The following is a 24,618-nucleotide window of genomic DNA, read 5'->3' on the forward strand; positions in this document are numbered from 1 at the left end:
GGGCGGCGGCGGCGGCGGCGGCGGCGGCGGCGCGCGCTGCGGGCAGTGAGTGTGGAGGCGCGGACGCGCGGCGGAGCTCAAGCTGCTGCAGCTGCTGCCGCCGCCGGAGGAACCTTGATCCCCGCGCTCCGGACACCCCGGCCCTCGCCATGGTGAGTGAGGCTGTAGGGCCGCCGAGTCTGGGGGCTCTGAGGCGGGCACGGCGGGGCAGGACCCCCGAGAGCGCGAGTGGACCCAGAATGGGGGGCGTTTGGGCCCCGGAGAGCGCCTCTGGACCCCTCTCTGCCCCCCTATCGAGGGCATTCGAACGCAGAGCGGGACGTTTGGATCCCAAAAGGGGGTTGGGGGCTTCCAAAAGCGACTTTTAGCACCAGATGGGTTCTCTAGCCCCCAGAACGGGCACCTGAGCCCTCCAAGGGGGTATTTGAACCCAGGATGGAGCGTTTGGTCGCTAAGGTGAGGTGTTTGGATTCCAGGGGGGCGAGGTAAGAAACATTGGCTAGGGAAGGGGGTGATGTGTGCCCTGATAAAGGCTTTGGGTCCTGAGAGGATGCAGGGAAGGGGGGTCGGAGGGAAGCCCGGCTGCTGGGGAGCTCCCCGAGAGGGGGCCGTGGGTAGCTGGGCCTGGACGGGGGGAGTGCTCCTGGGGGGGCGGGGGGGGACCCTTCTACAGATCAGACCCTTGAGGGGAGGGAAGGGGGTTCTCCAAAGACCGACAGTGCAGAGGAAGGAGGAGGAGGGTGAGGTGCAAGCTTGGGGAAGAAGAGCCTGGGGTGGGTGGCAGCCGAGGTTAGGAGATGCTCCGGAAACCTGCAGGGACTGAAGAGGATTGGGGTCGGGGAAGTGGTTAAAAGGGGATGGCGAGCTTGCCAGTACTGGGGGGACAGGGGGCCTCGTGGTTGATGTGGGGGGGCAGCCAGAGAAGGTTCTGCGGTTCCTGGTGGGTTAAGGCTATTGAACCAGGAAGGGAGGTTGGGTTTGGAAGTGCGGAGTCTTGCGTTTGGGTCCATGAGGAGGTGGCTTTCCGAGATGAGGGGTGGGAGAGGACTTTGGCTTGGGTGGTGGGAGGTGAGGTGGAAGGAGATCTGGGGACGTGTTGGAGAAAATGAATGGCAGCTGAGGTGGACCTCGGGTTGGAGGTGGATGTGGGTAGCTCCCTGGAAGTTTCCAGGGCAAAGCTGGGACAAAGACTGTTCAGTCTGGATGGGGAGTGGGCTGCAGAGGCCGGAGGGGGTGGCTCTCGGGTCCCCTTCCCAGAAAGAATGGAGCTGGGCAGAAGGCACGGGGCAGTGGGAGCAGGTGGGCGGAGTTGTTCGGGCCCCTATGGCGCACTGAAGCCGTAGGAAATGGGGGTGGGAGGTGAAAGTTTGGGATGCATCAAACGAGCCAGCTTTTTCAGCCTTCAGCCTCACCCGGTCACTGTCCCTTTCAGACCAAGAGAGCTGCTCTTTCCAAACAGGAATGCTGGTTTTCTCATGGTCTACAGCTCCACGCACCACTCTGCATCTCCTCACTTGTGCCAAATGACAGTGCAGTGCAGTGTGGCGTCGGTGACAATCGGACGCCTGTTCCTGTGGCCTCGGGGTGGGGACTGCAGAGCTTGACTAGAGAAGACCTCCAGAAGGACCCCTTCATCAGCCCGAGGGCCGCTTATTCTGTTCGGGGCCCTCACTGAGTGCTTCTGTTAATTCACACAGCTGGGGCTTTGAGAGAAAACCAGCAGACTAGTTCTTTCCCGGTCCCTGCTACCCACAACACCCCTAGCCCCCCAGGCTCAGCCTCGGAACCGTGCGCGGCCATCTCCCTGGCAAGGCTGGGGAGAACAGGCCGCCGCTGCTGTGTATCAGATCTCATACTTGCTGACACAGGCCTGATGGCTCCTCTCGCCTCTACCCCATTTTCCCCCAGCAGAACCTTGCTAAACGGGCGCCGAATCACTGGCAGGTGCCAGGAGGCCCCCCGCCTCCCAAATAGGACCCGAGCTTTGGCCCTACTAGTTTCTCTTTCCATTTGTAATCGGCAAGGTATGGATGGGTGGGACGGGTCACTGCTAACTGGCCTTGGACTTTGGCCTGAGCTCTGTGGCTCCTCCTTGGCCCGGGTGAGGGGCCCTGGCCTTGGTTTCTGATCTCATCTAACACTGCTCTCTGGCACTGGCTGGCGGCTGGGGCAAGGCAGAGAAATAATACCCTCTTCCCTCCCCCACCCCAGGATTATATTTTTTTTCCTGTCCAGCTCCTTGCTGGAGCCTAAGATGAGGGACATGGAAGCAGGAGACCAACTGGGTTATTTTGGAGACAGTTGTTGGTGAAAGCTGAAAATCTTCAGCTCTGGAAAGGGAAGAAGCCCTGAGAAGGGCTCCCCAGTGGTGATCAGTTTCCTGGGCAGCAGCCATGCTTTGAGATCTCTAGCTCGGAGCTGGGACCTTTCCTTCCCCAGGCAGGGGAGAGGGTCTCCTAACAGGGAGGGAGAGAGTGTGCGATGGGCCCTACAGTCAGAGCCACGCCTATTTGCAGCGACCCTGTAAGAGTGTGGCCGTGCCTCTCTGCGCCTTGCAGCTTGGCGGTGGGGAGCGGCAGACACCGGCCTTCAGAGCCACTCTGGGCCATCCTGCAGCCTGTGCCAACCGCCTTGCCCCCAGCCCCTGCCAGTGCTGCCCGAAGGGGGTGTGGTAGGGGCGCGGAGGTCCCCGATTGCACTAGCCTTTTCCATCCAGGCCAGGGGAAGAGGATGAAAGCAGAGGGAACGGCAGCCCTGCTCCCCAGACGCTGCTCTCCCCTCTGCCTCTTCCCCTCCCCTGGCATCACCTGGCCTTGGTAACCAGAAGCCCATCCTCTGTTCTCACTTTCCCCCAGCAGCTTCCTCGGGTGTCAGGACCTAGGGGATCGGCTCGGGCTTCTTTACCCGTAGAAGCCAGGGGAAGCGGAGGAGCAAGGGGCTTGTGGGCCTGGGGCTGCCAGGCTGGCATTCAGGAGCCCGGCAGCCCTGGGTCTTTTTTGAAAGCGATGCAGAAGTAGCTCCATTTGGCCTCCTAACCTTCCCTTTAGACTTTGGACTTTTCCAGAATGTGCATGTGTGGTGTTTTTCCTTCTCTACCTTCCTGCTTCCCCCTCCCTTAGCCATCTCCCCTCTGTCAGCATCACTTTGATTTCCCCTCCCATTCTGACTATTTGGGGCTTGGCCTAAGTTTCTCCTCCCTTAGATTTAAAAAAAAAAAAAGAAAAAAGAAAGAAAAAAAGAAAAAGGACGTTTGAGACCTGTTCTAATGTGATCGGTCTTCATATTTGGGACAGGGTTGGGGGGTTGTTGCTAGCTCTGGAACCTTTATGGAGATTAATGCAAATACACACAATGGCATGCATTGGTTAGGGGGCTCTCAGAGCCAACGCTAGAAGCCTGCTGTAGACGTGGAGCCCCTTCCCCTAATTGTGAAAGGAAATGAAGGGGACGGTGGTCTGGGGAGAGCGGTGCCTTCTTGGCAGCATTCGCAAAAAACAAGGAAAATTCCTTTTTTTGATGTTAAATGTTGGGATTTTGACCCCCTCGTGGCTGCTCCCCCAGAGGATCCCTATGCCTGGCTAGTTCCCAGCACACCAGTGCGGGACAAGCTAGCCTTTGCTTCTCCTCTGCCCCGCCCCCAAGCCCCACATGCAGTAAGGGCTGCCTGCCACCGACCGATTGGAGTGGCCTAGGGCCAGAGAGGGTTAAAAACTGCAGCGCAGGGCTTCCCTGGTGGCTCAGTGGTTAAGAATCCGCCTGCCAATGCAGGGGACACGGGTTCGAGCCCTGGTCCGGGAAGATCTCACATGCCACGGAGCAACTAAACCCGTGCGCCACAACTACTGAGCCTGCGCTCTAGAGCCCGCGAGCCACAACTACTGAGCCCATGTGCCACAACTACTGAAGCCCGCGTGCCTAGGGCCCGTGCTCCACAACAAGAGAAGCCACTGCAGTGAGAAGCCCGCGCACCGCAACCAAGAGTAGCCCCCACTCGCTGAAACTAGGGAAAACCCGCGTGCAGCAACAAAGACCCAACGCAGCCAAAAATAAATATAAATAAATAAATTAATTAATTAATTAAAAAAACAAAAAAAGAAAAAAAAAACCTGCAGCGCAGCGGGGGAAGCTGACTTTAGTCCGCCAGCCTCTGCCACCACTGCCTGCTGCAGTCCCCTCCCCGACACTCACCCTTCCTGCCCAAAAGAAACAGCGGAATGGTGCCCGTGCCCAAGAGAGTGGGGGACTGCCCCCCGTCTGAGCAGGATTCGAATGTTAGGCACTTGGAGCGCCTCAGAGCCGCCAGTTAGGAGAATTGTTGCCAGTTGGGTCCACTGTGCTCGGACCTAGTGCCTCCAAATCGGTGACATAGAAACTAGCAAAGAGCCCCAGACATCTTCCCTCTGCCCTACCCAAGGACTGGCCTGTTTTGGTTTGGAGCCTTCTAGAGCTGCTTGATTAGGCCTCTAGGGCAACTGCTCCCTTCACTCAGCCCCTGGGGCTCCCGTGCTCTGCTGGTGCAGCTGGGTTGGGTCTGGGGCAGCACTTCTTCCCGCCCACCGTGGCTCCAGAGCACTGGGTTGGATTGGAGACCCTGGAGTCTGGGTGGTGTAATCAGGCCCTGCGTCAGGCTGGCCTGGGTTTCCAGCCCACCTTAGTCCCCAGCTTCCCGAACCACCAGACTTTATCCCAGGCCCTGGCTCTGGCATGACTTCCCTTGCCCAGGTACGTGGAAGCCGTGTGGAACCAGCCTCACCAGAGGGGCCCGGGCTGAGCAGGGTGGATGTGCCAGCCTGTGACTAACCTTCTCCTTCCTGCTTTTCCAGGCTGACCAGCTGACTGAGGAGCAGATCGCAGGTGAGCTTGCCTCCCTCCCTCCCCTCCCCCTGCCGCGGGAAGTCCTCTGCATCCCCAGCCAAATCTTACTCCGGCCCGGAGGGGCCGGGAGGAGCGTCTGACAGATAAACTTACTGTGTATAAGAGCACACCACTGCCCCAGTAGCACCAAACCTCACAGTCCTGAGCCCGACCCTCACCAGACGGCAGGGCTGGTTCCTCTCCTGGCCGTGGGTCATCGGGGTCTTTTAATCAGTGGCTGCAGGGTGAGCCCGACTCCTGCCGTTTAGGCTCAGAAGGTGAGCTCCCTGCCTCACTGTGGGGCTGCAGAGCTCCTGGCCCACTTGAGGAGCCGCCCAGGAGATGGCTCGACACTCCCACCTCCGCACTCGCCTTTGCACGGGCTTGCACTTGCTTTCTCCTGGGCCAGAAGTGCCTTCCCCCAGCTGTTTGCACTGACGGGCAGCTCCTTCTCATCCTTTGGGTCTCGGCTCAAATGTCACCTTGGAAAGGACTTCCCTGACTCCCCTCTCAAATAGACAACTTTCCTTTACTCTCCATTAGGTCAGTCTGTTTCCTTCACAGCCTTTCTCTCTATCTGAAATTATTTTATGATGTCTTTACCTGCTGTATCTCCTGTCACTAGATGAGTTCCTTATTTGGGGACTTTGTGTCAGTCCCTGCTGTATCTTTGGTGCCTAAAACATAGTAGGTGCTCTGTAAATTTTTGTTGGCTAAATAACTAAAATGAATGAACAAAGGAATGATCACATATCTCCCAGTAAGCTAAAAGAAATCCTTGAATCCTATCTAATTCATTTTTGTAGCCCCACTGTCCCCCAGAGCCCAGAAAGTCACAGCTGCAGGAAGTACTGTGTGTTGAGCAGGTTTCCGTGCCCGCCGCCCCCGCTCCCCGTCCCCATTAGCAAACTGTCCACCACGTCACCCCAGCCCAGGCCCTGCGGGAATAGGCTACCAGGCATCTGTTCTCTGAGGGTTTGGGGGTAGGGAGCACCAGGTGCCGAAGTGGGCCCGGTGGGAGGGCAGGAGCCGCGTGCTTCTCTCCCCGCTCCTGATGCGTCCCCAGCTGTGGCCCGCCCCCTCAGTGCCACCAGCACCTCATCCTCCTGGCTTGGCAGCCGTCCCCTCTCCTTCCCTCCCCCCGCCTACCCCACGCGTCGTCCGTCAGCCGTGCTCTGCTGCCGGCCACCCCCATACTCCACCATACACTGCGCTCGGCTCCTCTGGAAACCAGGGAACTGGGCTGGCGGTACCAGTCAGGAGGGATGCCGTGCCGACCAAAGGCGTCCTGCACCTCTCCTTCCCTTCCTTTCCCAGCCAGTTGACCTTGGCTGGCATACTTCAGATAGAGACTTCCCTGGGCTCTCATCCCCTCCATGACATTGGTCCTTTTCATCATTTGAGGGAGAGGCTGAAGCCAGGGACCAAGGAGAAATGTAGAAAGATCTAAGGCCACTGTCACCCATTTTCCCCTCTGTCCCCACTGAGCTAGGTTGACAGAACAGGCAGCTTTACCTGGCACAGGCCAGGTGCTCAGTAAGTGTTGACTGAAAGAAGGAAGGGTCCGGCCCTGAGTACAGAGGCGAGAGGCTTGCGCTGGAATTGAAGTCTTGTTCTGGTTTCTTTAGGTGGGCCTCTTTCGGCCTGTCTCCCAAGGTCAGGACTTCCCTGTGTCCTCGGCCTCTGACTCATTGTCTTTCTTATCCCAGAATTCAAGGAGGCCTTCTCCCTCTTTGACAAGGATGGAGATGGCACCATCACCACCAAGGAGTTGGGCACAGTGATGAGATCCCTGGGACAGAACCCCACTGAAGCCGAGCTGCAGGACATGATCAACGAGGTGGACGCGGATGGTGAGCCCCGTGGAGCGGGTGGGCAGCCCCACTCCCGGTCACCCTCACGACCGCGGGGAGCCTTCCTCCGGTGATGGATGAGCCGGGCTCGTCTCCCAGGGCCCAGGCCCACAGCATCCTTGCTCCCTTCCCCACCTTGCAGGGAACGGGACCATTGACTTCCCGGAGTTCCTGACCATGATGGCCAGAAAGATGAAGGATACAGACAGCGAGGAGGAGATCCGAGAGGCCTTCCGTGTCTTTGACAAGGTGAGCAGGCCTTTCCCGGAGTGGCTCTGGGACTCCGGCAGAGAGCGGAACAGGTGGCATCCCAGGACGCCCTGTGTAACTGGAGTCAGCACTTCCAGGAGGCCCGGGTCCCAGTGCCAACCCCGCTGCCAACTTGCTCTGCCACCTCAGGAAGCCCCCCTGCCCCTGCTGAGTGTGGGTGACTCGACAGTTCCTGCACTGTGGCCTCTCTCCCGCTGCCCCCAGGGAAGAGCCGGGCGAGTGCCTCGAGCTCAAAGCTTTTGTCTGTCCCCCGACACCCAGGATGGCAATGGCTACATCAGCGCCGCAGAGCTGCGCCACGTCATGACGAACCTGGGTGAGAAGCTGACCGACGAGGAAGTGGATGAGATGATCAGAGAGGCTGACATCGACGGAGACGGCCAGGTCAATTACGAAGGTGAGCCGACCCGGCCCCGTCTCTGGGCCGGCAGGAGCTTCTGGAACAAGCCCCCAGGTCAGGGTGGGGCGCGGCTTGGGGCTGAGCCCCGCTCGCTGGCTGACCTCCTCCCTGTCTGTTTCCCTCCACAGAGTTTGTACAGATGATGACTGCAAAGTGAAGGCCCCCGGGCAGCTGGTGATGCCCGTTCTCTCGATCTCTCTCTTCCCGCGCGCGCACTCTCTTCAACACTCCCCTGCGTATCCCGGTTCTAGCAAACAGCAATTGATTGACTGAGAATCTGATAAAGCAACAAAAGATTTGTCCCAAGCTGCATGATTGCTCCTTCTCTTCCTCCCGAGTCTCCTCCCACGCCCCTGACATCTCTTCCTTTTGCCCTTCCCCCTCCCATTCACATCTTCCAAGGCCTGATGCATTCATAAGATGAGCCCCCCAGGTCCCCTTAGGGGGGGCCCCTGCCCTCCTTCTCCAGCCCGGGTGGCTCTCGTCCGTCTCGGTTCGTTTCTTTTCACGTGTCCTCTTATATTTTGGGTGCCGGTGGCTGCCAGCCCTGTCCCGGGACCTGCTGGGGAGGGGCCGAGGCCCTCCAGAGGGCCGGGCAGGAGAGCACGCCTTTTGCTGTTGCATGCGACCAGCCCTGTGATTCCCTGTGCCATCCCAGCAGCCTGTTGGGGCAGGGGTGCCGAGAGAGGCATTCCAGAAGGACTGAGGGTGGGGGGAGGTTCCAGAGTTGTGGTGTTGACGGGGTGTGGCCCAGGAGGGGGTCAAGGGGCGAGGGAGGCTTGGAAGCCGGCATTCTTTTACCACTTGAGGAGGCTGGCTCATAGAAGGGGCCGGAGAGAGTGGACAAGGCCCAGATCCCATTGGCTGCTCTTCTGAAACCATCTGATTGGCTTCCTGAGGTGGGGCTGAGTGGGGCTGCTCCCCGGGCCCTCCTGCACGTCGTCCAGCCCGTGCTGCTGACGCGATCTCAAGCTGTCCTGTAAATACCTGGTGCTAACATCCCATGCCGCTCCCCCGTGACGCCCCTGCCCACCCGCATCGAGGTCCCCTCGTCGGAATGGACGTGGGGATGGCCGCTTTGTAATATGCTGGTTAGCCTTTTTTTTTTTCTTTATGCCCCTTAAAGCTTTAATTTTGTCCAACACCATGCTGGGCTAGCTGAGGGGTGGAGAGAGGGAAGATGTGCCCCACCACACTCTGAAGAGAACATGCCTGCAATAAAACAGTCCCGTCGGCCAGCCGCCCTGGAGGACCAGCGGCCGCGGGCAGCTCCGCTTCCTGCTCCGCCGGCCCCTCCCGCTCCCCTGTGGTGACTTGGCTGGCTCCCCGACCTTTGTGCTGTCTCTGTGCCCGCCTCTCCCCTCGCCCACCTGCCTACCCTCACACTCCCGGCGGAGAGCATGATCCGTGACCTTGCTTCTGATTTTCGCCTCTGGGACAATTCAGTCAATGTGGGCAGTTTGGTCATCTGGATTTTTTTTTTTTTCCCTGTTCATTTCATCTGCCCTCCACTCCCCCTCCCCAGCCCCAGGTTGATCAAATGGCTTTTCCTGGGACCTGCCCAGCTTTGAGAATCTCTTCTCATCCCCACCCTCGGGCACCCAACCTCGGGGGGAGGGACGGGGAGGGATGGGGCATAGTGGGAGACCCAGCCGAGAGCTGAGGGTAAGGGCAGGTAAGCGTGAGGCTGTGGATGCTTTCAGAGTGTTGTGGTTTGTTTTTTTAAAAACCGGGCAATATTGTGTTCAGTTCAAGCTGTGAAGAAAAATATATATCAATGTTTTCCAATAAAATACAGTGACTACCTGACTCTGCTCTTCTACTCTTGTCTTGGTTTCTGGGCCTGCTGGCTGCACGGGCCTGAAGCCCTTCCCCGGAAGAGCCTGTCCTCCATGCTCGCTCAAAAGACTTGGCCTCAGCACTGCACAGCCAGAGTTCAGATCCCAACCACACTGCCCGCTGGCTGAGGGCAGGATTCTGTGCTGGCAGCGCGGCCCGTCAGCTCTGAGTGCTCGCCATTGGACATCTTGGGACCTGCACGCGTGTGCGAGACAGACCGAGCCCGCCTTAGTGGGGGCCTGTATCAGTCACGTGAGTGACTGCGAGATGAGGCCTGAGAAGGCCTGAGGCAGGTCCATCGTGTCACAAGAACGTCCCAGTTTGGGGGGTGAGGGCGGCGGGCAGCATCAAGCTGAAAGGTGAGTGGTCACCTGGCTGTGCGGGGGGAAGGAAGGGCATCATCCCAGAGAACAAGAAGGCAGGGTCAGGCCCTAGGGGCCTAGGCCGTGGGGAGAGTCTCGACAGGGTGCTCCGGCCAAGAGGTGACCAGTGTCAAGCGGGCAGCCTAAGTGCCCAGTTCGAACACGCGGTGGGGAGAAAAGAGGCGTGGTCCTGAGCTCACAGCTTCAGTCAGCTCCTGGAGAGGGCACACAACTAAGCTTTGAAAGAAAAAGCCCCAAACAACTGCAAACCATAGAAAGCTCCTCAGCTTCCCTGAGGTAAGTGGGGATATGAAAAAGAAAGGAGGGGAGGCCCCACCCCCAACTACCAAACACCAGTCGGTAGACATCATCTAACATCCGAGCTGCTCACGCTCGACCAGGGGCTGGGCAGGAGGCGAGTAGAGACGCTCAGTGGAGTGAAAAGACTTCTGCTCACCTTTACCCGGCCCTGGGAGGACGGAGAAGCCTGGCAGCGTTCAAACTCAGGGCCCTTCCTGTGGCAGAAAGGAGACACCTTTTTCCAAAGCCCCAGTTTCTCTGACCCCTTTTTCTGCCATCTGGTTGTGGCTCGAAATTGGTGCAGTAAAGATGGTAGAGTGTTGTGGGTAAGAGCTTGGGGTCCGGGGCACTTAACTGCGTGCATGGCCTTGGGTAGACGGCTCTCTGCCCCTGTCTGGAAAGTGGGGCTGTGATAACACTGACCTTGGGACTTCCCTGGCGGTCCAGTGGTTCAGACTCCATGCTTCCACTGCAGGGGGCGTGGGTTCGATCCCTGGTCAGGGAACTAAATCCCGCATACCACGTGATGTGGCCAAAAAAACCCACTGACTGGGGCCAGCCGAGGATTGGTGAGCCTGCAGAAGCCGGGCCTGGGGTACAGTGAGTGTCCGGGGGCATGAGCTGCTCTCTGTTGGGTGCTTCCTACTCCACGGGTTGTCTTCTAAGCTCTGCCTCCGTGATCTCGTTGAATCCTTCAAGCAACCATTTGGGCTGGGTGCTGTGAGTCCCCATTTTGCAGACTAGGAAACTGAGGCCCAGAGAAGTGAGGGAACTAGTCCAGGGTGATTAAGCAGAAAGTGACAGAGCTGGAATCTGAACCAGATGTGACCTGAGCAGTCCATGCTCTCAGCTGCCTGGCTTTAGAGTAAATGGTCATTTTTTTTTTTTTAAGATGAATTCAGGTAGGCCAGAGACAGCCAGTGGGAAGGCTAGGCTGAGGCTGGGGTCACAACGGTGGAGTCTGAGATGGGAGCTGCCTTCTTAGCAGCCAGGATACCTGTGGAAAATTCTGGTCTTATAGCTGTGAAGAAGATAGGTTTTGGTGACTCACAGAATTGGGCTCCAACCCAGCGTGACCACTGCAGTGTCTGTATACTCACTAAGCCTCAGGTCCCACCTCTGTCACTTCCTACCTGATAACCTTGGAGCAGTGACTTCACTTCTCTGAGCCTCAGTTTACCAGTCTGCAAAATGGAGAATAGTAATTGTCTCTCAAAGGAGGATCAGAAAATATTGCGCCGCTTTTTAGACATCGTCTCATTTACTTCTCACCCAGGCCAGGTTGAGTCCTAATAAAATTTAGTATGCATTTATGACATGCATCCTCCCCAGTGCGCATATGAGCACAAGATAAGTTATCATCAAGAGCTGACAGGAGGGGGCTTCCCTGGTGGTCCAGTGGTTAAGACTCTGCACCTCCACTGCAGGCGCGCGGGTTCAATCCCTGGTTGGGAAGTTCTGCGCTGCGAAGTGTGGCCAGAAAAAAAAAAAAAAAGAGCTGAAAGGAACGGAGGCGGGGGTCAGGGGGGCAGCTAAAACCTCTAGCACCACATTTCTTGGAAGTGGGTGAGCTGGGACTTGAACCCCAGATTATTCGCATCCCAAATGCCCACGATTTTAACCACCGCATTGCTTTGCCTGCACTTCTCTACTGCCCCGTCGTTTATTTTCCCCCTTGGGCCCTGTGTTTTGACTTTTACTCCCATATGGCCTGCATTATTAAAAAGTCATGACTTCCCTTTCCCATTCTTTATTAATCACAGACACAGAGATGGCACTCTGCGCTGCTAATGACATGGGCAGGCAGGGAGGGGCAAGCATCAGCTGATGCTTGCTGTGGAAGTCATTTCCAACTCAGGCTCACAGATCCTCTGGGCCAGCTCAAAACCTGTCCTGAGAAAGTGACTACACAGGGGGACACATCGGGAGGTGCCCAACTGGGGCCCACAGGAGGGAAGTCCATGTTCCCCTCACCTCCCAGAGGGGAGCTCCAATGCAGTGGCTCTGGAACCACTTCTAAGTGTCATTCCCAGTGTGGCCAGCAGGTGGGGCAGTGACCACAGAAGGCCCAAGAGCAGCAACTCCCGGGGACTGGCCAGGGTGTATATGTGTGTGCATGCTTAAGTTCCATCTGTGCTCGAAAGTCAGAAATGAATCAAGAAATGAAGTTAAAAGTGCATAAAGTCTCCTTGAGGGAGACAGACCTGTTCCCAGCGTGTCATTTCTTGACCCCAACGCCAGACCAGAGCGGGCGCCTCCCTTTCACTGTGTTCCTGGTACATTCCACAGCTTGTAAATTTGTATTTTTGTGGCTTATTGTAATACATATTTCTGTGATTATTAAATTCTCACCACCACTGAATTATGAGCGAGGTAGGGCCAAGGCGGTGTCAGTCACTGCTATTTCCCCAGCAGGCACAGAGCAGCCGTGGGTCCAGAGCAGGCTCAAGGGAATATGTGTTGAATGAATGAATGAGACGAAAGAGAGGAGGCATCAGAGGCCAGAGTCAGAACTGTGAGCACAACAGAAACACCCTTCTTTACTTGCTTCACTTTCTTCCAATCCTCAGGTCCTGGCTCAGCCATCTCCTCCTCCAAGAAGCCCTCCCTGATGTCCCCCAAGACTCCACCCTTCCCAACATCCAGCCCTGCCCACTCTGAACCGTGAGCTCCAGGAGAGCAGGGCCAAGGCTGTCTGTCCCTGCTATGTCCCCAGCATCATATGGACAAAACCTGACATACAGTAAGCCTTCAATCAGAGCCTGCTGAATGAATGAACAAACGTCTGTGCCACAACAGGCTGCAGTGAGGACCATTATGGAACCCCAGATGCGCTGAGAGCGCCTGAGAGGAGTGATTAAGTCTTCAAGGAGGAAGAATAGCCTAAGCAGGAACTTGAAGGGCAAGGGAGCTTTTGACGGATGCAGAAGGGGAAACACTCTCAACGGGAAGGGTGAGCTCAGTGAGCTAAGAGGTGGAGGCCCCAAAGGTCATGGGCTCTTTGGGGAAACCTCAGTTGTCTGCTGCGGCCAAGCAGAGAGCATGGAAGTTGGCCTCCGGGCAGTGGGAGTCCTTGGAGCTCGGCAGGCAGGGGAGGAACCATTCAGACAGGACCTCCAGACAGGACTATGGCAGCCAGCGGAGAGGCTACCGGGGCAGTCAGGGGTCAGGAACCAGCCAAGAGAGGAGCTTCCGAATCATCCTGGAGGGGCCGAGGGAGTTGTTTGAAAACCCGCGCCCTGGCAGACGGTGTAGACATCCAGGCCAGAGCTGGTGGGGGTCTAAGATAAACAGTGGAATGCAGAGGAGGGGGCAGATTCCTGAGATGTTAGGCCTGGTGGGTAAAAGCCAGCAGAAAACCAGCTTCTACACTTAATCCTCTCCTCCCCTTAATCCACATCCGAAAAATAGGACTGATGATGGCACCCACCTTGGGTGAGGATGCTGTGGGTTCAAAAGCCCAGCCCTGCGCTGCCATTCAGCGAATGCTGAGGCCAGAACCGACCCACCTTCCGGGGGCGGCACAGAGAGAGGAGGCAAGCGTGCCCCCCGCCCCCGGGGTCTTGCCTGGACAGGCAGCCCTGGCCCACCTCGACTCCTGCCTGAAACGCAGCCCCTCCATCCCATCCCTTCTGCACGGTCCTCCAGGGGCACCTCTGGGCTGGTTCCCACTGAGGCCGGGCCAGGATTGGTAACAAAGGCCGGACCCCACCTGATGTTTCTTGAACTGTTTTTTGGTTTGTTTTGGTACAAGTCAAATTTTAACTATTAAATTCAAGCAATAGGACTTCCCTGGTGGCGCAGTGGTTAAGAATCCGCCTGCCAATGCGGGGGACACGGGTTCAATCCCTAGTCTGGGAAGATCCCACATGCTGCAGAGCAACTAAGCCCGTGAGCCGCAACTACTGAAGCCCGCGTGCCTAGAGCCCGTGCTCCGCAACAAGAGAAGCCACCGCAATGAGAAGCCCGCGCACTGCAACGGAGAGTAGCCCCCGCTCGCCACAACTAGAGAAAGCCCACGTGCAGCAACGAAGACCCTACGCAGCCAAAAATAAATAAAATAAAATAAAATAAAATATTTTAAAAATAAATGAAAAATAAATTCAAGCGATACAATATTACTCTGGCAAGACTGCTATAAAAGTTTCTAAACTTCCTCAATTTTTTTTTCAGTATTACAGTTTTCTTTTATTGTGGTAAAATACCCATAACACAAAATGTACCATTTTAACCATCTTAAAAAGTACAATTCAGTGACATTTAGTACATTCACGATGTTGTACAACCACCATCGCTATCTAGTTCCAGGACATTTTCATCACCCCAAAAGGAAACCCCATACCCATTAAGCAGTCGTTTGACCTATTTTTAACTCTCGCAGACACCTCTTCAAATGAAACATAATGTCTGGTGGGAAGAAGTCAAAACAATGGAGAAAAGTGTTTTCAAACCGCATTTGCCCAGATGCCAAAGACCACTACAATAGCCACAACAACAACAATGGCAGTAACAGTAACACGTATTGTGGGCTTTACTCCAGGCCCTGTGCTAAATTGCTTTTCGGGGTAATCATTTAATCCTCAGCACAGCCTTGTAAGCTAAGTATTAGATTATGATCACCATTCTACGCAAAAGGAAACCAAAGCAAACTCATCAGCCCAACAGTGATCTGAGCTAAGGAGAATAAAAGATAGACCAGGGACTTCCCTGGTGGTCCAGTGGTTAGGACTCTGGGCTTCCACTGCAGGGGGAGCGGTTTCCATGGCTGGTCAGGGAACTAAGATCCCGCAAGCAGCGAGGCACGGCCAAAAAAAAAACAACCTTGGAACCCTCACAAACCCAGCTCCACCTGCAGGCTGAGCTTTCTCCTGGGGCTGGTGATGGCCCTCTCCGGACCTCGATTCCAGCCTGTGTAGAAGGGCTCTAATAATAGCAGCCTGGAGCGGGAGGGTGCAATTCACAAGGCGGAGGACTCACTTTAGCCACCGCTATTGTCTTTATAGGAAGCTCATGCCTCATCTACTCCTCCAGCCCTCCTCAGGGGCAGATTTATTGTTTTAACCCTGAAGCCAAGTGAGAAAGGGGAACCCAGGGCTGGGGGTGAGTCTGGGGGCTTTCCCATTCACCTCCTCTCACCACCAGAAGTACCACTTCCTTTCATGTTCACTCCTGGCAAACCCTTGAATTCTGTACCTGAGGGCAGGGGATAGCAACGAGAAGGGGGGAGGGGGGGATGGCTGGACATCACCCCAGCAATCAGAAGGGGAACTGAAGACTGGAAATCACCCCAGAGGAGTCCAGGGTGGGGCCGAGACTGCTCTGTGCCCCCAGCACCTGGTAGAGTCAGCGCCCACTATTTGTTGAATGAATGAATTAATGAATGAATGACAGTTTTGTGGCAGTTCCCAGGACACAGGCGATGAAGTGAGGCTCTGCGAGGGGGCATAGGGACAGGCACAGGACTTAGGTCTGAGTTCTTGGGCCGTCCCTGGGGTCCGTACCTCCCACCGCTTCATTCTCCAGCTTCTCCCCCAGCCCAGGGCCCCACCATCCACATCTTGCAACTCACCAAGCCATGCAGTTTCCAGGCACCTGTCCAGTGGTGTCACCCACAATGCAACAGTCTCCCCTTCTTCACCTCCCCTGCGGGGACCAGGCCTCCCAAGTCTGATGGGGAATCAGAAGTAAAGGGAAGCAGGGAGCTTGTCGGAGAATCCTGGGCTCCCGTGAGGCAGAGAGAGGGTGGCTCTTGGAGTGGACTGGGAGAGGGCAGGGCTGTCCGCCGGGGGTTTGACGTGGGCATCCAGGGCACCCTGAATGAATGAGGATCAGACCAGAAGCCTAACCAGATGAGACCTGAGTGCACAGAAGCTGCTGGGAACTCTTCTGCCTTCTAAATATTTAGACAGTGAGATGGATGGGCAAAGCGAGGGCCAGACCAGGCCACCCAGGCCACCGGATATTTTGAGAGAACTGCTCTTTTTATGCTCCAGGATAATTGTTTCCTCTCCCTCTCTCCCTCCTCCCACAGCCCATCGTGGCCACCCTGAAGGAGGAGGAATAGCAGCTGATCACCCCCTGAATCCAGGGGGTCAACATTCTGGCCGGCTGGGCTCCAGGATCCATCTCTGGGCTTGTCCACCCGCAGCCATCGGTCATGTCCCTGAATTTCTGGCTCCTGCTCCCGGAAGACAGGGCAGGAGATCACGGGGCAGTTGTCAGCAGAGGGAGCAGGCTGTCTCGGACCCCACTTTGGACGGTGTTCCCACGGTGCTGCTGGATGGCTGTGGGACAGGCAAGGGTGCCCCCTGCCCCTCGCCCCAGGCTGACAAATGCACCCAGCTCCCTTCCTTCCCCCCGAGAGCAGTGGGGGCCCTTGAGCCCTTCCTCCCCGAGGCCGGCTGGGAGAGGGACGTCTGCAAGTCGCCCTGGCCAGGCCTCGGGCGCAAGCAACAGAACCAGAGCTTGAGCCGCTGGAAGACGGCCTTGCGGAAAAGGATGAAGACCCAGGGGTCCAGGATGGGGTTGAAGGCATTGAAACGGAAAGCGAGGAGGTCCCCCATCTCACTGCTGTCCGGGGCGATGGCCTGGGTGAAGCCGCGGATCTGAGGGCAGAGTGAGGGTGTCAAGCAGCACCCACGAGTCCTCTGCCCCCACCCACACCCCACCCTCGATCCCCTCCCCCCACTTGCTCATTGGCAGAAATGAGGGAGGGGTGGCCTGTCGGAAGGGGGAAGGAAATAAGATAAGATGAAAATTAACAAAGAAGTGCATCCGGGGAGCAGAGGGAGAGAAAGCCCCAGGAGACACCCAGCAAAGCCCTAGAGGGAGAGAGATGGGGCGGTAGGGCTGGGTCCCAGGGCTGTGTCTGTGTGTGTCCAGTTTCTGAGTCCTCTGTAACCCCCCAAAGGTTTGACGACCCTCAGATCTAGCCCAGCCCTTGCGTTTTACAGAAAGAGAAACCGAGGCCCAGAGTATAGACAGGATGACTGGGTGCCACAGGACCAGGGTTGGCCCTGCTGCAATTTGGGAGGGGCAAGGCAGGAGTTCCTGCAGGAAAGGGGCGAGGCCAGGAGATGCCAAGGGCAGACCCATGGGTGGGGCTGGGGAAGTGGGGAGCATGGTGGCGGGGAGATCAGACTCTGGCATCAGAGGAGCCCAGGGTGCAGACCTGCCTCTGTGTGATCATGGGCAAAAGACATCATCACCCCTCATCTGTAAAAAGGGTGACAGGGCAGAGACTTCGTCACATTTCTTGCTAAATGCTTGTGGAATAGATGCATAAGATCATTTTGGAGATTATCGGAGAAAGGATTTCTAAACCACTGAGCACAGGGTGGACAGAGAGCAATGAATGGCAAATCTTATTATCATTGCAGGGGTAGGAGAAGGTTGGTGGGGGGTGGAATTGGTAGGGTTGGGGGGCTAGAGATGTGGAAGGGGGAGACAAGGGTCAGAAGGAATCAAATGGGGCAGAAGCAAATGGGGAGACTTCTCCAGCAAGTTGGGAGTTGTTTGACCCTGGACAAAGCCTCTCACCTCTTTGGGTCTCAGTTTCCCCATCTGTGAAATGGGTACAAACGATGGAGGATGGCGCTGGGCTCTGCCTTCCTCCCCACCGCCCACCCCGATCTGCCGAGGGGACTCACCGTGAGAGGCAGGGAGCACACGGCCATGATGCCCGTCATGAGGCCCAGCAGAATCAGGTGGTCAACCTCATCTTCGCCCGCCCGGGGGCCGGGGACCAGCGAGCCGTGGTGGCGCCTCTGCTGGCGGTACATGCGGCAGAGGCTGAAGGTGACCGAGCCGTTGCAGAGGATGATGGCGGCCACCAGCAGGGCCACGAGGCTGGCGTAGGCCAGCGAGAATGCGCAGCCGCCCAGCTCGGCCGAGCGCATACGGATGAAGCACCAGCTGCCCGGGCAGTACTGCTGGTGTTGGCCCAGGCCCAGCAGGGGCAGCGAGCAGAAGACGGTGCAGAAGGCGTAGATGGCGGGCAGCGCCAGGCGGGCGCGGCGCGGCCCGTCCAGCTGGGCGTAGAGGTAGGGGTGACTGAGCGCCAGGCAGCGCTCCACGGCCATGGCGAAGAGGATGAGCGTGGAGGCCAGGCCGAAGAAGGTCATGGCGAAGGCGAAGGCATCGCACAGCGCCGGGCGGCCCCGGGCCAGGCCCAGCAGCGAGCTGTTGCGGGCGTAGGCCGCGAACACCGCTGGACTCAGGAAGCACGTGCCCAGCAGGTCGGTGACCGCCAGCCCGGTGACCAGCACCGCGAAGGCCGAGGGGCGTGACCGTCGCCGCGCCCCCAAGATGCCCAGGGCCAGCCCGTTGCCCACCACGCCCGCCACGAACATCAGGGCGCTGGTGGCCGGGCCCACCGAGTCCCGCACGTACGTGAGGTTCTGGCACGAATCCGCCATCCCCGGTCTCCCGCAGCCGCCCGGGCCGGAAGGGTCCCCGCGGTGGGAGGTGGCGACGGAGGGGTAGCCGGGTCCGCCCCTGCGACGCCCACCACCGCGCTCCCCTCCCCGGGGTCCGCGCTGCAGTTGGAGGTGGGGGGGAGGGAGGGTCCCAGTCAACCCACCGCAATTCTTGTTGTGCGACCGTCCGTCTATTTCTATTTCTCTCCCCTCTGTCTTCCCCAGGCTCCCGTACTCTCTCTCTCTCTTTCCCTTATTTCTTTCCTTCCCTACATCTGTTTCCCTGTCTAGTCTTTTCCTCTTCAAGCCCCTAGTTCTTTCCTTCTCTGTCTCTGTCTCTTGCTGTGTCTCTGTCTCTGTCCCCTCCCTGGTCCACCCCCTCTGCCTCCCTCCCTCCCTCCCTCTCTCTCTCGCGACAGCCGTCTATTCCCTTCTCTGCGTTTCTGCTTGCCCAGCCCCTCCTCACTGCACCTCTGCGGTCTCTCTCAGCTCCTCCTCTGTCCCCTCGCTCCTTCTCCGGGGTCTTGCTCGCTCTCCGAGTGTCAGCTTCTCCCTACTTCCCTCCCTCCTCCCTCCCTTCCTACTCATCTTGCCTGCTCACCCCAGCTTTTTCATTTCCTCTCTCTGCCCCACGTTCCCGCCCCCTGCTTTCTCCAGAGGGCCCTGGCCTCCGTCCCCGCCTTCCCTGGCACGCTCCCTCCATCCCCTCTCCCCAAGACATCCATCTCCCGCCTCCCCCTCCCCCTCCTTGTGTCCTCTCACGGTCCCCATCACCGAGCCACCTGCCACCTCGCACACTCAGGACTCTGCCAACTTTCTTCCCTTCCCAGCGTCGGCCCGGGTGGGGATCACCTGAGTCATCATCACCCTGGAGTTGGGAGCTTGCCAGCAGGGACCCGGGCGGGACCTGAGGGGCACAGTTGACCAGTCTGCACGGCTGTCTGGGGTGGCTTCTGGCATCTATTCTGGGCTCAGGCCCCGCGGGGTTAGAACATTGCCCAAGGATTGAGAAATGACCAGGAAATTCCTGCCTGATGTAGTGTTTTCCAGGCACTACTGAGCTTTCTTTTCCCTGGACACAGTTCACTCCTTCCATGAGCCCTGGGGAGGGGGTGTGGGGGGAGGAGAGACTTGGCATCTGCTGGTAGGGGACCGGCGCCCCCCCACCCCCGCCAGGATTTCCACTGCTCAGTATCAAAGGGGAGCACCCTCCCGCCCTCTTGCCTCTCACCCTAGCACTCCCAGGCCTCAGCCAAGTTCTGGTGACCTTGACTTCAAGGAATAATATGTTAGCCACAGACAGCCGTCCAGGGCTCCAACACTGCCGTTCCTTAATTTCTCCCACTCCTCCGCAAACACATCACCAGCCGCAGAGCCGCCACCCTCCAGCCAGTGTGATCAGGCTGTGTGTCCCAGACGCCAGCACAGCGGTCACCAGTCCCTGTTGCCACTGAGCCCATGGCTTCCCATGCAGCCTCCCAGCCCATAAGGGCCAGATGGGACCTCAGAGACCTTCTCAGACACCTCTTATTTTTCAGGGAGTCAGTTTAAGTGCAGAGATGACAAATTCAAGATCTCACTCCATTTGACTGGAGTTTCTGTCCCAATTCGACCACCTCCTTGCTATGGGATAGTCCCAGGCCAGGATGGGAAGCCAGTGGACCTCAGTTTCCTAATCTGTACAATGGGCTTCATGGGCCTGGTGGCCGACCATGGCCAGTGGCCCATCCCAGACCCCTCTTTGTAACAAGGAGAGAGCCTGTGTACATACTGTATCCCATCCAAGGCCAGGAAGGGTGCTTCCGACCCCAAGGACTGGACGTTGGGCAGCTACAGACTTCCCCTCTCCGTCGCCATGCCACCCCCACCTCTGTGACCACAATCCCCTCCCCCCTCCCCCTCCTCCATCTCCCTATCACCCATGCCCAGCTGGCACCCCCAGCTTCCGCCAGGATGGATGCCCCAGCTCCAGCCACACCAGGGGCTCCGAGAATGACCACTCAGCCCCACTCGGAGGGCGCCTGTGTGTGTGTGTCTCAGGCCTCCTGGCCACGTGGTACCGCCCTCACTCTCTTCGATCCCAGGCAGAGCAGAGGGAGCTCAGGAGGTTCGGTCACATTAATGGAGGGTGATGCCTGGCAGGCTTGCGTCCTGTCTCTGCATCAGGGATGTTGCAGGGGTGCCCGAGGAGGTGGGGGTGGAGCTCTGGTTCCTGGAACTTCCCTCCCACTGGCTTCCTGCCCCCACCAGGCACTGCTGAGCGTTCAGAAAGTCCACGCTGCTCCCATGCCCAGCGGGGCCTCAGACAGGCCCCCCCACAGGCCTCAGTTTCCCCACCTTTGCCGCTGGGAGCCGGGAGCCCTGGCGACCCTGGCATCAGTTCTGGGCTCCAGAGCAGGCAGGAGAGGTGGTAACTGTAACTCATTCCTAAGGAGGGGACTAAGGGTCCCTGGGGTCCGTGCCAGTGTTGGACACACTCACCCCACGACAAGGGCACAAAGCGTTCCCCTTCCACCCGGGTGTTCTGGGCTGGGCTGGGGATGGGGTGGCTTCCGGGGCGGGAAGAGCTGTGGGAAGGAACTGCTCTGGATGGGTGAGTCAGCGCCCTCCCCCTGCCACGACTCAGGCCTCCCCAGAGGGACCCTGGGGCAGCGCCACAGAAGACAGAGGAAGCCCAGAGACAACTGGAAATAGACACACAGCTCTGGGAGGTGGGGAAGAACGGGTACCTGGGAGGGGGTGTGCTAGGGACTGTGGATGTGTGAACTTCATGTGTGGGATTGTGTGACCTAAGCGAGCATCGTATCAGCCTAGTGAGAGTGATGTGTGTGTGTGTGTGTGTGTGTGTGTGTGTGTGTCAGTGGAGGGCATTCTTTCCTCTAAGGTCTCTTTGTGCATCTGTGTCTACTGGTGCGTCCATGCGTGTCTGTTTATTGGGGCCCACCTGTTTCTTTATGGCTGTGTTGGCCCACATGGGTCTCTAAGCCTCGATGTTCTTCATCAAATGGCTGCCATGCCCTTGGGATGTTGTTGGAAGGTCAGAGACGGAATTCACCCTGCCTGCCTCTAGGAAGTCCTCAAACAGCTACCGTTGGTGTTGTTATTCATCCAGCGAACCCTAACCCACTCACGGTGTGCCAAGGGCTGGGGGCGCAGAGGGGCTCAGAGGGCACCATCCGATGGGGGCGCGGTCCCAAGCGGCAAGCGACAAGTGACGGGAGAGGAAGGTCATAGCTGGAGGCTGGGCAGGCCCTCAGCTGAGTCATTCCATCCGGGTGGGTGTCCTCAAGAGGGCAAGCACCAACCAGGGCAGGAAATGGGACCGGGATGGGCCCTTCCACACCTGCCGCCGGCACCTCCTGCTGCCTGCCCAGGCCTGCCGGACCTAAGATGCCAGCCCGCCCTGCGCCCGACCCTCTCCTGGCTCCCTGGTTTCCGTCCTTCTGGCCCTGCCCTGGGAGGAAGCTGGCCTCACCTCGTACCCCACACACGCCACCAGCTGCTCACGCCTGCCAGGCCCGCCTGTCGCCTGTGCCACTCACTGCTGTGAGGAGCCGCTGTGGGTCCATGCTGACCCTTCCTTCCTTAGCAGGTCCCAGCCGCTCCAGCTAGGGGCCAGTTTTCTCTGCCCACCGCCCTTTTCTCCACCACCAATGGGCCCTTGCCTACCTACTGGCTGCTGGTTCCCTCTCCGGCTCCTGGTGTCCCTGCTCTGTCGCTCCTTTCCCACCTTTGCCTGGGCTGTGCACCTCACCTGAGATCCCCTCACTTCTGTCCTTCAAGGCCCCCTTTGAACCCCTCCAGCCCCTCCTGAAGTCATCCATCGACTCCTCTCACTCCATCCTCAAGCCCCAGCTGACCAGGTGACATCACTTCTCCATGCCGGTCTTCCATGTCTGTAAAATGGGGGTAAACAGAGTCTTTTGGGGGCTACCGTGAGAATTAAGGGAGATGGGGCTTGTGAAACCGGACTCCCAATAAGTGATGGCCGTGATTATGGCTCCTTCTGGCTCTGGGCTGCCCCACCCCTTACCCCCGGCCCCTCAGTGCCAAGCACATGGGTGGGGTGTGGAGGGAGGACAGCTGGGTGGGGCAGCCCCCAGCCCTGGGGTTTGGGGTGAAGTGGGGGAGAACTGCTGGGTGCAAGCACTACCCCAGGCGTCCACCTCTCTGCCTCTGGGCCTGGCTCTGACTCCAGCCTGGGCGGGACCCCAGAGCTGACTTCAGAGCTGGGGGTGGCAGGAAAGAGCAGCGGGTAACCAGAAGCGGGTGCTACGGAGTCATACTCACTAATGAGGTTATCTGGTTTGCAGGCTGGTCACCCAGGACCTGCTCTGGCTTCTCCCTTCTGGCTTCTCCTCCCTCCCAGCCTCAGTCTGGGTGCAGGCTCACCCAGCCCCCCTCCTTCTCCAGGCAGACATTTCCTCCCGCTCCCTGCCCCCCACCAGGTCAGCCAGCCCCACTTGCTTCTCCCCAGCTTCCATTCCCCGAGACCAGCTCCAAGATCCCAGGGCTCAAAGGATCTAAATCCCAACAGTCCAGGCTCAAGAAATCTTTACACCCCTGAAGTGCCGAGCTCCGGAATCCTAGCCCGACAAGGGGGCTGGACCCCAGCATCCTGGCCCCGCACTGTTCAAAGACTCCAGAATTCCAGCCCTCCAAGTTCCTGGGATTCTAGATACCTTTGCAGTTCAGGTTCTAAGACGCAAGGATGCTGGGTCTGTGAAATTCCAGAATCCTTCTGGCAACTTCCCTCCCAGCATCCGTCCTCCCCCCACTCCCCACCCCGAGCTCATCCTTGGCTCTCTCTGTCCCCCATCTCCCCCGGGGCTCCCACAGACATGATGCAACCAGACCGGAGCCAGCTGAGAGGTAGGAGACAGGAGGGAGATATAATTACAGCTTCTCTTGCCTCAATTCAACAGGAAGCTCAGAGTTGGGACCCAGGGGACCCTAATCCAATGTGAATAATGGAGCACTTGCCAGACGCAGGCACAGTCTCTCTCTGGGGAGGGGAGGCCCAGTGAGCCATCTTCATCCAGATCCAGGGTGCAGTCTCAAGACAAGAGAGTGAGGAGAGGGGAGAGGTTGCAAACTCAGTGGCCCTTGGACCAACCAGGTAAAATATTAACCAATCCCACAGGTCACCCAGTCTGCATTTCTTTTTTTTTTTTTTTTAATTTATTTATGTATTGTTGGCTGCGTTGGGTCTTCGTTGCTGCGCGCGGGCTTTCTCTAGCTGTGGCGAGTGGGGGCTACTCTTCGCTGCGGTGTGCGGGCTTCTCATTGCAGTGGCTCCTCTTGTTGTGGAGCACAGGCTGTAGGCACACGGGCTCCAGTAGCTGTGGCTTGCGGGCTCAGTAGTTGTGTCTCGCGGGCTCTAGAGCGCAGGCTCAGTAGTTGTGGCGCATGGGCTTAGTTGCTGCTCCGCGGCACGTGGGATCTTCCTGGACCAGGGCTGGAATGCATGTCCCCTGCATTGGCACGTGGATTCTTAACCACTGTGCCACCAGGGAAGTCCAGTCTGCATTTCTTTATTTTCAACAGAGACATGGGTTCAAGATATTTTACCTTTCCCTTCATTCCTCTGTAAGAAGCCCTCGGCACAGGCTCTGTGATAAATAGTAACTGACTCTCAGCCTCCTTAACTGGGAGACAATAGGGTATGGTGGGGACTTTGGCAAACTAGAAGGCCCAGGGCCCATCTCATAGCCTCTGGTCACCCTGCAGGGTTGTGCAGGTCTGAGGTCACCAGCCCTTCCAAATGGAAGAAGCCAGAAATATGGACTTTTATGTGAAGTACTCCTATCTAACTGCAGGCTATATAGGTCCTGCAGACCACCAATGTGTGACGTGGGAAACACAGGACAGGAACCAGGGCTGTCACAGTCACCTGTGTCCCCAGAACAAACGAAATCGGGAGGAATGCATACACTAATTTGTCTCCCGTAGCCACACATCTCTCTTCTCTGGGTCCCCAAGTTTTTGTGTTTGTTTTTTGGGGGTTATTTTTGGCCACATCCCGCGGCATGCGGGATCTTATTTCCCCCGACGAGGGATCGAACCCGTGACCCCTGCAGTGGAAGCACAGAGTCTTAACCACAGGACCGCCAGGGAAGTCCCCTGGGTCCCCAAGTTTTATTATCACCATGTCCCAGCGCAGATGTTCCCTCCTCCAGGAAGCCCTCCCTGACCTTCAAGCTGAGTCAGGCATTCCCTCTGAATTCCCCCATCCCAGCCTTGCCCACTCTGAATCATCACTATCTGGGGACAGGTCTGTCTCTCCCACTGGATTCTGAGCCCCAGGAGCCCAGGGCCAGGAC

At 57.7% G+C, this 24,618-nt stretch overlaps 2 protein-coding genes across 3 annotated transcripts; one reads left to right on the forward strand and one right to left on the reverse strand.

The window, feature by feature from the left end:
• On the forward strand, window positions 1–7,683 carry CALM3 (calmodulin 3). The gene is made up of 6 exons (XM_082370190.1): window positions 1–152; window positions 4,824–4,854; window positions 6,564–6,707; window positions 6,850–6,956; window positions 7,239–7,374; window positions 7,506–7,683. The coding sequence occupies exons 1-6, from the start codon at window positions 150–152 to the stop codon at window positions 7,532–7,534; spliced, it is 450 nt and encodes a 149-aa protein (XP_082226316.1). The 5' UTR covers window positions 1–149; the 3' UTR covers window positions 7,535–7,683.
• A 792-nt stretch (window positions 7,684–8,475) lies between these two features.
• On the reverse strand, window positions 8,476–19,028 carry PTGIR (prostaglandin I2 receptor). Of its 2 annotated transcripts, none has more exons than XR_014238096.1 (3): window positions 17,528–18,415; window positions 15,448–16,483; window positions 8,476–15,310 (listed from the first exon to the last, which is right to left on the reverse strand). XR_014238096.1 is itself a non-coding variant. In XM_082370171.1 (3 exons), exons 1-3 carry the CDS (start codon window positions 18,881–18,883, stop codon window positions 16,097–16,099), a joined length of 1,392 nt encoding a protein of 463 aa, XP_082226297.1. In that variant the 5' UTR covers window positions 18,884–19,028; the 3' UTR covers window positions 8,476–16,096. The 2 variants fall into 2 exon arrangements, 1 of the variants encoding a protein (XP_082226297.1); XM_082370171.1 differs by adding an exon at window positions 18,767–19,028 and having other exon boundaries at window positions 8,476–16,483.
• Between the last annotated feature and the right edge of the window lie 5,590 nt (window positions 19,029–24,618).

Source organism: Balaenoptera borealis (assembly GCF_965194805.1).
Source record: "Balaenoptera borealis genome assembly, chromosome: 19".
Lineage (NCBI taxonomy): Eukaryota > Metazoa > Chordata > Mammalia > Artiodactyla > Balaenopteridae > Balaenoptera > Balaenoptera borealis.

What these genes read in the sequence shown, in the direction of transcription:
- CALM3 (XM_082370190.1), top strand. An exon ending in CCTTCCGTGTCTTTGACAAG is followed by an intron (nt 6,957 to 7,238) that starts GTGAGCAGGCCT and finishes CCCGACACCCAG; the next exon opens with GATGGCAATGGCTACATCAG. An exon ending in CGGCCAGGTCAATTACGAAG is followed by an intron (nt 7,375 to 7,505) that starts GTGAGCCGACCC and finishes TTCCCTCCACAG; the next exon opens with AGTTTGTACAGATGATGACT.
- PTGIR (XM_082370171.1), bottom strand. Translation starts at nt 18,883, where the DNA reads ATGAGTAGGAAGGGAGGGAGGAGGGAGGGAAGTAGGGAGAAGCTGACA. An exon ending in AGCTGAGAGAGACCGCAGAG is followed by an intron (nt 18,416 to 18,766) that starts GTGCAGTGAGGA and finishes CTCCAACTGCAG; the next exon opens with CGCGGACCCCGGGGAGGGGA. An exon ending in TGTGCTCCCTGCCTCTCACG is followed by an intron (nt 16,484 to 17,527) that starts GTGAGTCCCCTC and finishes CTCTGCCCTCAG; the next exon opens with ATCCGCGGCTTCACCCAGGC.